This window comes from Microcebus murinus, chromosome 22, assembly GCF_040939455.1.
Source record: "Microcebus murinus isolate Inina chromosome 22, M.murinus_Inina_mat1.0, whole genome shotgun sequence".
NCBI lineage: Eukaryota > Metazoa > Chordata > Mammalia > Primates > Cheirogaleidae > Microcebus > Microcebus murinus.
This window is the reverse complement of record NC_134125.1, coordinates 26,482,809-26,496,518: the sequence shown is the minus strand read 5'-3', so window position 1 is coordinate 26,496,518 and position 13,710 is coordinate 26,482,809. Positions and strand designations below refer to the sequence as shown.

Below are 13,710 nucleotides of genomic sequence, written 5' to 3'. Positions count from 1 at the left end.
TCGGGCTGAGCAGATCTCTGCTCAACAGTATGGCTATGAACAACAAATGCAATGAAGAGAGAAGGAATGCAGTGGATTAGACCCTTCCTGCCATTCCCTTGGCTTCCCTTAGAGGTGCAGAGTGGTCCTTGTCCCAGAAGCCCCTTTGTGGGCTCAGCTTTTCCCCTGGTCCTAGGGCTGGCCCTGCCCAGCCAGGAGAATTGAGAAGGGCCAGTATTAGTAGCTACCATCCTATCCACCTGGCTGCTGGTTCCATACATGGAGAGTTTGGTAGGGCAAGCTTCAAATCTGCATTCCCCGCCTGTTCATTTGGCGACTGCACATGTTTTCTGACCTGCCTGAACCTTCATTTCATTAGCAGACCAATGCCTCATAGGTGGTTATGATGATGAAATAGCACCCAGTGCCTGGGCTTGCAAGATGTTGGGGACTCCTACTGGCAGGCTGGGATTTTGGTATGTTCTTGATGCTTGGGCATGGGGTACATGTCCGATGCTTGATTAATTATTTTATCACTTGTTATTTGGCTTTAGAAATTCAACCCAAAAATCTTCAAAAAGAAGCAGAAGAACGGGAGTTCTGCGAAGCCCAGCTGCCCGTACTGCTGCTGTGCCGTTGGCAGCAAGGACCGGTCACTCTCTGTCTGGGTGAGTGAGCCTGGCCACCCTGAGCTTTTGCTGCAGGGCAGGAGGTGTGGGCTAGGGAGGTAGTGAGCCTGGAGGCCTTGAAGGAAAGAGAGAGAGACCCAGCACTTTTAGTGATAGCAGGTACTTCTACCCTGTGCCTGGGGTCAGCCCCTCCTTAGAAGTCTGTAGGCCTTCCTGCTGTCCTGGAAGCGAGCACTGAGGATTGGGCCTGCCAGGCAGAAGAGGCCATCCTGACCCCTGACCAGATCAGTGCTTGTGTCCATATTCAGGCAGCACCCTTAGTCATCAGTGCCATAGACAGCATGTTGTGTTTGCTTCCTGTTAGAAAAATCGTATTATTGACATGTATGTAAAGTGCATTCACCTGAAAGGTACAGCTTAGAGAATTGTCTTGTATGTTTACACACCATTGTCACCAGAACACTCCTTGAACCTAGAACACTTGTCCTTTTGGTCCTGCCCAGTTAAAGGCCATGTTCTCCCTCATCCAGGCAACTAATCTAATGACCTCTATCACATTGATGTGTTTTGCCTGCTCTTAAACTTCATATAAATGCAATTGTGCGGTGTTTACTACTTTGTGTCTTGCGTTTCTTTTGCTTGGCATAATGTTTTTGAGATTCATATATGTTGTTGCACTTAACAGTAGTTTATTCCTTATCATTGTTGTGTGATATTCCCCTCTGTGAGTATACCACAATTTATTTATCTGTTCTCCTGTTGATGGCCATTAGGGTTCCAGTTTTGAGATATTATGACTAAAGCTGATGTGAATATTTCGTGTAAGTCTTTTTGTGGACATATGTTTTTCATTTCTCTTTGAGTACATACCTAGTAGTAGTAGACTCTCACTGGTCTACTCTGTGGGGCTATCCCCCTGTTCAGATTTTAGCCCTTCCAGAACCCACTTCCCCTCTGTCTTCTCTCTTTCTGGCTGTCTGTGTATAAAGCCACAACATGCCCTGGAGGCAGGAACTGCTCTAGGATGTATATTTTTGGTTTTTTTGGAGATAGAGTCTTACTCTGTCACCCAGGATTGAGTGCAGTGGCATGATCATAGGTCACTGCAGTCACAAACTCCCTGAGCTCAAGTGATCTGCCTCAGCCTTCTGAGTAGGTAGGAAACTACAGATATGCACCACCACACCTGGCTAATTTTTCAAATTTTTTTATAGAGTCAGCATCTCACTATGTTACCCAGTCTAGTCTCAACCTCTTGGCCTCAAACAATCCTCTTGCCTTGGCCTCTCAGAGTACTGAGATTACAGGCATGACTCACCTTACCCCATGAGGTACACATTTTTGGTAAGCTTTGGTTTCCACAGTTTGAGATCTCGGCAGCCACTGTTGAATAGAATTGAAGATGCCCTGACTATCAGCAGAAGCTCTGCTCAAGGCTACTAGGCTAATCTTGTTAACTGAGGTGTGTGCTCAGAGAGGCTTTCAGTAACTCCATTAACTTTAGCTGTCTCTTTCCTTCCAGCTCACGTGTCTGAAGCGGCCACTGGTGGTCATCCATGAGCTGTTTGACAAGTCCATCATGGACATCTCCTGGTAAGGTGGATCCTGTTATGGAGCATAGGCTGAGAAAGGAGAAGCCACACACTAGAACACGAGACCTTCTGGGTGTGATTAGAGTCAGGTGGCACAGTGGTGCAACTGCCAGGGTGCCACCTGCATGTGATTCAGGAGCTGGGCTGCATGCCTGCTGCTGTGGTGATGTCATCCCCTGTGATGCAGTATTTGCCCCTGGAAAATACCTCCTCAGGATTCGTCTGAGATGAGGAGAATGATGTCCTTGTGGGATCCATGTTACTCTGTTATTCCATGAATGAAAATGACTAAATTTAGGTGGATACTTCCTGGAGTTTGGGGATTTTTTTAAATGGTTTCAAAAATAAGATAAATAAAATTGAAAATTCTCACAAAACATATGGTAAAAGATGCTTTGTACACAGGCTTAGAATTGGAGGACACCAGGGCCCTTGGGAGGGATTATTACCCCCACCACCCTCAGGCCACAGAATGGGACGGTCTCCCTGAAGTATTGCCCCAGACCAGCCGCTGAGCCATGGGGTCTGCCTTGAGCTCCTGCTCCCAGGCTGCTGACAGCCATGTCTTTCAGGACTCTGAACGGGCTGGGCATCCTGGTGTGCTCCATGGACGGCTCTGTGGCATTCCTTGACTTCTCTCAGGATGAGCTTGGAGACCCCCTGAGTGAGGAGGAGAAGGTAGGCTGGTGGCCCATGTGCTGCTGCACGCTCTGGGGCACATTACTAGCTGGGATAGCTCCGTGACACCCCTTCGATTGGACCCTCTTGTGGGATACGATGACACATTGTTTCTTAAAGTTTAATGGAGTATTGACCTTTTATAGATTATAATCCTTATGTTCTTTACAGGGTAGATTGATTTAAAAGTGAGTTTCTATTCATGTCAGAAACAAGTCCTGGAATTAAGAATAAAACTACCTTGGGCATCTCTTCTTGAGCTGATAGGGCCACCCATTGGGTGGCTTTTGCCCTGGAAGAGAGCTAAAGTGACTCCCCCAGGGTCCCTGCTCACATCACTTTCCCCATTATAATAGTAATAGTATTGGTCGTCTCTTAGCACTTATTGTATGCCAGGCTCTGGGCCTCGTGTTTTGCATGTGTGATTTCACAAAACCCTTCAAGGCAGGGCTCATTCATTTTATCAATGAGGTAACTAAGCCTCGGAAAACAGCATGGCCCTTTACCCAGACTGTATGTGACCCTTAGGTTAGAAGCGTGAATTAGGCCTACTGTCTTTGGGCCAGGCCTGCTCTCCTCTGCTCTGCCTGGGGCAGTGGTGCTAGTGTGCCCAGGCTTTGGGAGAGGCCCTGCTTTCCCTACATACCAGGAAACCTGCTGTTGCTATAGACAGGCCTTTGTTAACACCTGGTAGGATGTATCTGTCTGAAAGGATCTCTGTGAAACCAGAGCTACTCTCCCCATAGTAACACTGTTGCTGGCAGAAGCTCCCTCTTAAACTACTGTGACCCCCCTCTAAGATGTAAACCACTTGTAGATGGAGGTCTGCCTTGTTGACTGCACCTAGAACAGGGCCTGGCACCCCATTATTTTTCATGAAGGAGTGAGTATCTCAGTAGCCTCACATCTTTTTCCCCACCTTATCACTGTCATCGGGTACCTGGGGATTGCCATGCACCCCCTTGGAGAGGCACCCGGGGAGCCTGTGCAATTAACTATATCTAGCTTGACATTTCCCAGATCACAGGCAGGGACCCCATGTTTGAGGAACACTAGGGAACCTTGGTCAAACTCTGAATTCTGGCTTGAGGTTCCAGGAGGTGGACTCAGAAGGGGCAAGAGCCAAGGTGGCAATGGAGGAAGGTTCCTAGCCTCACACCCCTACAGGAGCAAGTCCCAGAGCACCTCTCCTGGAAGGCTGCCTCTCCCACCCATGTTCTGGTGTAAGGCAGATGTCGTATTAACCACAGTCCCTGTTCCTGGGCAGAATGCCACGCTGGTTATTTGCACATCCTGTGTGAGTCTGCTCCTGGTCACACTTTCATACATACCGGTTACTGTGGTGTGCTGGGGACACCGTTCCTGCTTTTGTGGGGCTCCTGGTTAGCTTATTATGGCATAGGACTACTAGGGCCTAGGAGGAGGGAAGGACAAGGACATCCTCAAGGTGGGGGACACAGAGGAGGGTCTGCTGTGCCAGCCTACCGTGAGTAGGCCCATGGAGACCTCTGATCAAGGGGCCAACATCTGTAGTCAAGAGCAGTGAAAGCAGACACATGTTCCAATGTCTGATTCCCAAAGGCGCATTTGGGCTCCTTGGAGTGATATAAGAACCTTAAGTTAGCAATTTGAGTGTCTTCCTTTCAGCTGAAGCAATGGGGATGGCCATTTGTTCTGCATCAGACCAAATGGGGTAGGTGTTGTCTTGTCAGCTGTCTCGTTCATTCACTGTAATCCCCAGCTGCAGGGCATGAGATGTCAACAGAGCTGTCTAATCAGGGACAGGCAGAATAGGGTGGGAGGCAATGGACAGCTGGCACTGGGGCCTTTCCACTCTCGCAGCCAGGAGGGCCCTGCTGGTGGGCAGCACTGGCCATGCTGGCGCTCATGCTGGCCTGTCGCGCCTCTCCCTGCTTCCCCCAGAGCCGCATTCACCAGTCCACCTATGGCAAGAGCCTGGCCATCATGACTGAGGCCCAGCTTTCCACAGCCGTCATCGAGAACCCTGAAATGCTCAAGTACCAGCGGAGGCAGCAGCAGCAGCAGCTGGACCAGAAGAGTGCCCCAGCCCGAGAGCCAGGCTCAGCAGCCTCTGTCGCAGGCGTCGTCAATGGTGAGAGTCTAGAAGACATCAGGAAGGTGAGAGCTCAGTCTGGTGACACTGAGGGCATGGGCAATGCCCAGGGACAGGGCACAGATACGAGTGGTGGTGAGGAGGGTGTGTGCTGAGTGTGGCACAGGTGCTGCAGGTCAGCCAGCCAGGCAGATTGGCCTTTGCCCACAGCTGCACAAGGCAGTAATGGGGCCTGAGGCACCTTGATCAAAGGCCTCCTTGTCCCAGGGAGCCCTAAAGCAGATCATCTCTTATAGGAACTTCCAAACCTCAACCTGCTGGCCTTTGTAGGAAATTCTAGATATCAAGAGCACTGGATTTCAGGCTCTGCCCTTAGGAGACATCTGTGGGCTCCTCTTCTTTGTCTGGAAGCCTGTGGTTCATGGAAAGGGGTTGGAAATGGGGCAGGAACAGGTTAGGACATGAGATCGCCTAGGGAGCTAACACCATCTCCAAGAGCTTGTGTAGGTTGACAAACCTCCCCCAGGTGATTCCGGTATAATGAGTGAGTGGGAGCCCATGGCTGTGGCCTTCTGTAGAAGAGGGATTTTGTGATGAAAGCTTGAAAATCACCAGCTCAATGACAAAAGAGTGTGGCTCATGAGTGCAGTCTCAGTCCTTTAGTTCCTTCACTGACCCTATGGCTGTTGGGTGGGGGTCGCCAACATTTCCTTAAAAGCCTTACTTTTTTTTTTTTTATTTTTTAAGACAGAGTCTTGCTTTGTTGCCCAGGCTACAGTGAGTGACATGGCATCAGCCTAGCTCACAGCAACCTCAAACTCCTGGGCTCAAGCAATCCTTCTGCCTCAGCCTCCCAAGTAGCCGGGACCACAGGCATGCGCCACCATGCCTGGCTAATTTTTTCTATATATATATATATATAATATATATATTATATATATATATTAATATATATACTAATATATACTAATATAGTTGGCCAATTAATTTTCTTTCTATGTATAGTAGAGATGGGGTCTTGCTCTTACTCAGGCTGGTTTCGAACTCCTGACCTCGAGCAATCCGCCCGCCTCGGCCTCCCAAGTGCTAGGATTACAGTGTGAGCCACCACACCCGGCCAAGCCTTACTTTTTTTTAAACCTACTGATTTTAGGTAAAATTGACACATAAAAAGGTATACATGTTTAAGGCATACAACTAAACGATAAGCCAGACACAGAAGGACAGACACTGTGCTATCACTTATATGAGTATCAAGCTCACAGAAGCAGAGTAGTGGATACCAGTGGTTGGGGGCAGGGAAAGCTTTGTGCCCAATTAGTCAGCAGGCACAAAGTTGCAGTTTTACAGGATGAATGAGTCCTAGAGGTCTACTGTACAGCACAGTGCCTGCAGTTAACAGTATAATATTGCATACTTGAAAATATGCTAAGAGGGTAGATCTTATGCTAAGTATTCTTATCACCAGAGAAAAAGGAAGCTTGATTTTTTTGATATTTGAAGATAGTTGCTAGAAACGTTTCCATTCATTTATGTGACTCTGTTTTGCCAGAATCTTTTGAAGAAACAAGTTGAGACTCGGACAGCAGATGGTCGGAGAAGAATCACGCCTCTCTGCATAGCACAGCTGGACACTGGGTACTCATTCATTCACCGAGCTTTCTGTGACCTTATCTGGGGAGGTTTTCTTCTCTTTCCACCAGTTAGCACTTTGACAGTAAGGGTCTACACAGGCCCTGTGGGCCATGCCTGACTGGCAGAACATGGAAGTGAGGGAGTTGAGCCCAGCTTCCCGCCAGCCTCCAAGCCCTGTGCTCCTCATAGAGCCCTGTGCACGCTTGGCTCGTGTGGAAGGTGGGTGGGGGTTGCAACGCCTGGCAGGCCTGGCGCCTTTTCAGGGACAGCACATCTGCACTTCACTGCTGGCAGGGCACTAGAGAACACACGATAAGACAATCAGACTGATTTTTTTTCTTTTTTTTTCCTTTTGTCACCTTCTTCTGACTAGAAAGGTATATATAAGCATTGTTAAAAATTTAGAAAATAGCAAAAGCCCAAAGAAGAAAAAAGCATTATCCATAATGCAGTCTTTCAGATATAATCACTGTTAGCATTTTGATATCTGTTTTCCCCACGTGCTACTGTATCTTGACCATTTATTTTAATAAATAGTCCTCTGAGGCATTCACTTGATGACTATCCAAGTTCCTATCCTATGAATGCACCATGATTTACTTAAGCAGCCCATTAACTGTGGACTTGTAGTTTTTCCAGTTTTTCATGACTGTAAATGAATCTTTGAACACACCTGTGACTGTTCCCTTGGGATAATTTCTAGAAGTGGAATTGCATTTCTGTGGAGGACAGAAATCATGGAATAGATTTATTCACCACTTGCTGTTGTTGCAACGTTTTTTTTGGTCATTCTCCCCAGAATGATATATGTTGATTTGAAAAATAATAAGGCCCTGTGTGAAAGAAATGGACCCCCACTGTCAAGGCAATTCACGTTGGGTTTTATACTCATTCAGCCAATCAGCTCAGGGCATCAGGAAGTCCTTTGTAGACATCATGCCCTGAAGACAACTGCATTTTGCAGTGTTCACCCTGAGCTATTCCAAATCTTCCTTGAAGTGGGAAGAAACCTTCAGTCATATGATGTGCTGATGCAGCCCCCTCACGTAAGGTGTGCAGGCCCTGAGGCCCCAGAGGGCAGAGACCTGGCTACCTGGAGAGACCAGAAACAGGTCTGCGGACTTCTCCCAGAACAGTGATTTTCCTTTGACTAAGCCGTTTTCCATTATAAACCTATACGGATCAGGGGGTAATGCCACCTGCCTACCTTTTATTAGGACCAAGTGAGACCAAGTGTGCATGTCCCCTGAACACTGCTGGACCTCTGGGAGAGAGAGAGGTGGTGATAGTGTTGGTGGCACTTTGTTTGTGGATCCTTCCAGGCCTTACCTGATGAGGTGGAGGAAGCTTCCTAGCTGGCCTTGAGCCCACTTTCTGCCACAGGGTGCATATTCTTGGCTCCAGAACTTGATTCCTTTGGTCTTAAAGGCGTTTTCACCCTCCTGATTCACATATTCTAATAAGTAGCAACAAGATAGGTAATTATTATCTTAGGTAATCAAGAAAGAAAAGAAGCAGCACAAATATTCAAAGTAGTTGTAAGTGGGAAATTATCATGAATAGAGAATAAATCAAAAGGATGAGACGATTCTATCCTGAAGTCTGTACAAATAAATTTTAAAGTAGATGGTTTTTTGTTTGTTTTTTTTTTTTTGAGACAGAGTCTCACTTTGTTTCCCAGGCTAGAGTGAGTGCCGTGGTGTCAGCCTGGCTCACAGCAACCTCAATCTCTGGGGCTCAGCGATCCTACTGCCTCAGCCTCCCGAGCAGCTGGGACTACAGGCATGCGCCACCATGCCCGGCTAATTTTTTTTTTGTATATATATTTTTAGTTGGTCAATTAATTTATTTCTATTTTTGGTAGAGACGGGGTCTCGCTCAGGCTGGTTTCGAACTCCTGACCTTGAGCAATCCGCCCGCCTTGGCCTCCCAAAGTGCTAGGATTACAGGCGTGAGCCACCACGCCCGGCCAAGTAGATGGTTTTTAAAGAAAATAAAATCACTAAAATGAAAAAATCATTATAGAAGAAATAGAGGACACTGTCAAAGAGTTAACCCAAAGCCACCAGACTAAGAAGGCTTCACAGGGAAACTCTAAAGTATTCCAGTTCATAGAGAAGAAACTTGGAAATTCTTTTTTGAAATGAACATAATATTTATATCAAAATGTTAACAGAGATAGAGCATAATAAATCCCAGGTCATTCTTATTTGTGAATGTCAGTGCAAAGTCCTATATAAAATAGTAGCAAACAGAACATTACTATGTGTTAAAAGGCTACTACACCATGACCAAGTAAGGTTTATTTCGGGAAAGCAAAGAGGTTCAAATTTTGGGAAACTCTTTCATTCTTCATGTCCAAAAATAAAAAATAATTGTATAGTCACCTCCATAGATGCTTAATGGAATTTTGATAAAATTCAACATTGTTCTAATTTAAAACAATTAAGTGAGAATAGATGGATGTTTCCTTAACTTGATAAATCTTATTCCAAATTAAATTAAAAAACTAAACAAATATCTGCTCTTGTGACTATAATTTAACATTCTTCTCAACATCCTAGTCTATGCAGTTAGTCAAGGCAAAGAATAAATTGGAAAGGAGAAAGTGAAATACATTGTTACTTAAGGGTCATATGGTATATAAAAGAATCAACTGGAAAAACTGCCATGGACAATAAAAGGGCAATCAAGTGGCTTGATACAATCAACATGAGATTGGGTAGCACCATCTCCCCTTGGCACATATACAGAAAGAAATCACACTCATAAACAAAATACCTGGAGTATGACAAGAAATGTAGATCTCAGTGAAGAAAATTTTAAAATACTACTGAGAGACCTAAAAGAAAACTCACAAAATAGCTTTTAACAGAAATGCATCCCGTTGATTAGCTAGGGTGGCATCATAAAGACATCAGTCCTCCCTTAACGTATAAATTTAACATGAACCAGTGCAAATAACCATAGGAGTGTTCAGAATCAGACAAGGTGACTCTAAAGTTACATGGAAAAATAAATAGGAATAGCTGAAATATTTCCGAAAAAGATTAATTGGGGAAGACTAACCCCACCAGAAATTAAAACTTAAAGGCTATAATACTGAAAACAGTGAGATACGGACACATGAATATACAGCAGTGGAATATAATAGAATATCCAGAAATAGGCCCAGATATATATGGGAATTTTAAAGATAGCATTTCACATCAGTGAGGAAACATTAATTAACTCAATAAATGCAATGCCTAACTACTCAGCACCCTCTAGAAACAATGTTGGATCCTTACATCATACCTTTTAAGTTAGATGTATTCTGAACAGCTCAGAGACTGTTTTTCTTTTCTTTTCTTTTTTCTTTTCTTTTCTTTTCTTTTCTTTTCTTTTCTTTTCTTTTCTTTTCTTTTCTTTTCTTTCTTTTTTTTTAAGACAGAGTCTTACTTTGTTGCGTAGGCTAGAGTGCCATGGCATCAGCCTAGCTCACAGCAACCTCAAACTCCTGGGCTCAAGCGATCCTCCTGCCTCAGCCTCCCGAGTAGCTAGGACTATAGGCATGCACCACCATGCCCAGCTGATTTCTTTCTATTTTTTTAGTAGATCCCGTCTATTTTTTTAGATGGGACCTCAGTCTTGCTCAGGCTGGTCTCAAACTCCTGAGCTCAAATGATCCTCCTGCCTTAGCCTCCCAGAGTGCTGGGATTATAGGTATGAGCTACCACACCCAGCCTGTTTTTTTCTTAATATTTAACTGTTTTGTTGTTTAAAATATTTTTGTTTAAAATTTTAGAAGAGCCCATGGAAGAATATTTTTATAATTTTAGAGGCAAAGTCTTTTCTACAAAGAACATAAAATTTAGACTGCAAAAAAATAACTTTTTTGGTATATGTTTTGAAAAAATATACTTTAAAGAGTTAAAACACAACATCTTGGGGAAAATATTTCCTACCCAAGGAATTTTTAAAATATATAAATAGTTCTTATAAATCAACAATAAAGAGTAATAACCAGGCCAGGCGCGGTGGCTCACGCCTGTAGTCCTAGCACTCTGGGAGGCCGAGGCGGGCGGATTGCTCGAGGTCAGGAGTTCGAAACCAGCCTGAGGAAGAGCGAGACCCGGTCTCTACCATAAATGGAGGGAAATTAATTGGCCAACTAATATATATGTAGAAAAACTTAGCTGGGCGTGGTGGCACATGTCTGTAGTCCCAGCTACTTAAAAAATAAAAAAAAAAAAAAAAAAAAAATCGGCATGCAAAATCCTGTCAAAAAAAAAAAAAAAGAGTAATAACCAAATAGAGAATAAACAAAGGATATGAACAAACACTTCACAAAAAGGAAATCAAATGTTTCTATATGAAAAAATTTCCACGTCACTCACATCAAAACTAAAACTGGGGCCAGATGCGGTGTCTCACGCCTGTAATCCTAGCACTCTAGGAGGCCAAGGCAGGAGGATGTTTGAGCTCAGGAGTTCGAGACCAGCCTGAGCAAGAGCGAGACCCGTGTCTACTAAAAATAGAAAGAAATTAGCTGGACAACTAAAAATATATAGAAAAAAATTAGGGCATGGTGGCACATGCCTTTAATCTAGGCTGATACCACAGCATGTTAGCCTGAACAACAGAGTGAGACTCTGTCTCCAAAAAAAAATTAAAACTAAAACTATAGTAAGATAGCATTTTTCATCTGTCAGATTGTCAAATGTCAAGAAATTTGATAAAACTGTACAAGTATGGGGAAATAGGTACTCACATATATGATTTATCATTCTTTTAAACCTCTGAGGAGGACACTTTAGAAATATTTATCCAAAATCATCAGCAAACATTTCATTTTGCTACTATAATTCCACTTTTAGGAATTTATCCATGTATATATGTGAATCGTAGGTATAATGATAATTATTATGATTTTAGGCATCTTTCAGTAGTTATTGTGTGTTATAAGTGTGTGTTACGGTAACTACTCCTGACAACAGCCCATGGGGAGAGTTCTGGTGCTTTTTATTTTTCAGACTGGAACCTAAGGCAAAAAAGAGTAGTTGAAGTGGCAGAGGAGTTAGATGTAGCTGATCTGGCCCAGGGCCCTCAATCCTGACACTGCAATACTTGCCGCCTCTTGCAGCAGCATCTGGTATATAAGAGGCTGGGAGACAGCCCTGTCATTTGTCAGCAGAGGCTGGGTTTTATAAACTATGGCACATCCATCCAGTGGCACACCCCACAGCCCTTCATGAAAGGGAGATCCTTTCTGTGTGCTACATTTCATTCCTCCTAAAACACATGCTTACACAGTGTAACACCTCTGAGATCAGGGTGCATCATACAATCAATGGCATTTGATAATTGTAATTAGTGACGTTTTTTCCTTAGTGGTACATATGGTACTAGTACATCTTAGATTCAATTAAATATAATATAAATTATAAATATATAATTAAATTTATTATCACTTCGTAATATATGAAGTGATTTTACTTTTCTGTAACTTTCCAGTTTTCTACCATGAAAATATACTGCCTTTGGACTCAGAAAAAGTTAGAGTACTGGATATGGCATCTGATTTTCAAGGCTGACTTTTGTTCTTGCTTGATGACAGGGACTTCTCCACGGCATTCTTTAACAGCATCCCCCTCTCGGGCTCCTTGGCGGGCACCATGCTCTCCTCTCATAGCAGTCCGCAGCTACTGCCACTGGACTCCAGTACCCCCAACTCCTTCAGCACCTCGAAGCCTTGCACAGAGCCTGTGGCGGCCACCGGTGCCAGGCATGCAGGCGATTCTGTCAATAAGGACAGGTCAGTGGGCACCAAGCCTTATTCCTGTCTCTGGGGAAAGTTCAGGTTTGCACAAAGTTTTGTGACAGAGGATTTCATTCTATTTGCACTTTGTGGCCCCTTCGATAAAAAAAAAAAAGAAAGAAATGCTTAATTTTAGATGGAGCCTGCCTGGAGGGGAGGATTTATTCAGGTGAGTCTCTGAAACTCAGGACTGTGAGGACTTCACAAAGAGGGTGTCATAGCAGACCAAGGATCAGGCTAAGCCAGGGGACCTGCCGGTGAGATGCCACCCACCATAGAGTCAGTCCCATCTGCTGACAGATTTGCACTGAAGGTGGCTTCATATTTCCAGGGCCTTAGCCTCCATTTTATTCTGTGGGGGATATCTCCACACCATTCATCCCAGGCAGGGTGTTTATGTAGGAGGGCACAGACTCCCCTTGTACCCTGAGAATTATATTCACTCAGAGCCTTTGTCTTCACTGACCTTTTCCTGGAAACCGAGTTAGAAGTCAGAAAGGATCAGACAAGCACGGATAGGAGCCAATAGTAGATGTTTGCCCAGCACTTTCTCTGGGTTACACACTGTGCTAGGCCCAGGCATCCAGGGGGTTGCTGGGTGGGTCCTTGTCCTTGGAGTGTGCAGGCTGCTGGGGAAGAGGCCACCACAGTGTTGCAGATGGCTCTTCAGGTCCTTTGGGTAGAAATGGCTGCCCATCTGAAGAGGGGTCAACGTGCAGGTCTCAGGGAGATGTTTCAGAGGGTGCCCCTCTCAGGGACCATGTAAGTAGCAGCAAGAGCAGCACCCTGAGTTCCTGAGGAAGGACTAGAAAGTGGGGAGAAAGCCTGGGTTTCTGTGCCGAACTGAGTAGTCTGCACTTTTCTCCAGAGTGGACGCATACAAGACTTTGGGACTTGCATTTTAAGAAGATGCTCCAGTAGGCCTTGGTGCCCAAATTTAGCCACCCCAGCACACACAGCCAATACCGTTAGAGTGATTCTCCACTGGTAGGGATCGGGTCTTGTGTTCCCGCAGCCTCCTATTTCTGGGTGCTGGCACCCTTGCCGTGGAGGCAGGCACCAAGCATCGATTGTCACTGCCCTGAACAATTGTGACCAGGGTGGGACGAGGAGACAGTAGCAAGACCAATGAGGAAGTAAAGCATGCAGGGAGGAGGCAGGTCTGGAAAGACATGGGTCTGTGACAGACAGTGCCAGATCTAAAAACTGTTTCAGGGGTTGACCCTACAGATCCTGGTGGCCACAGGTCATGGAGGAGGAGGGGGAGGAAAGGGCTGTCCAGATTGTGGGGTTCAGGCAGATGGAGGTGGAGGGTGTTAGCCT

The 13,710-nt window shown here is 45.0% G+C and overlaps 1 protein-coding gene across 3 annotated transcripts in view; it reads left to right on the top strand.

Annotated features, from left to right (window-relative positions):
- The window catches only part of HIRA (histone cell cycle regulator), a 101,909-nt gene that overhangs the window by 38,070 nt on the left and 50,129 nt on the right, over positions 1 to 13,710 (top strand). For all 3 annotated transcript variants that reach the window (XM_012776596.2, XM_020285319.2, XM_075996783.1), the window contains 6 exons: positions 534 to 647; positions 2,131 to 2,201; positions 2,773 to 2,878; positions 4,802 to 5,017; positions 6,505 to 6,590; positions 12,187 to 12,384. In XM_012776596.2, the coding sequence (XP_012632050.1) occupies positions 534 to 647; positions 2,131 to 2,201; positions 2,773 to 2,878; positions 4,802 to 5,017; positions 6,505 to 6,590; positions 12,187 to 12,384 (791 nt within the window). The remainder of the gene's footprint in view (positions 1 to 533; positions 648 to 2,130; positions 2,202 to 2,772; positions 2,879 to 4,801; positions 5,018 to 6,504; positions 6,591 to 12,186; positions 12,385 to 13,710) is intronic.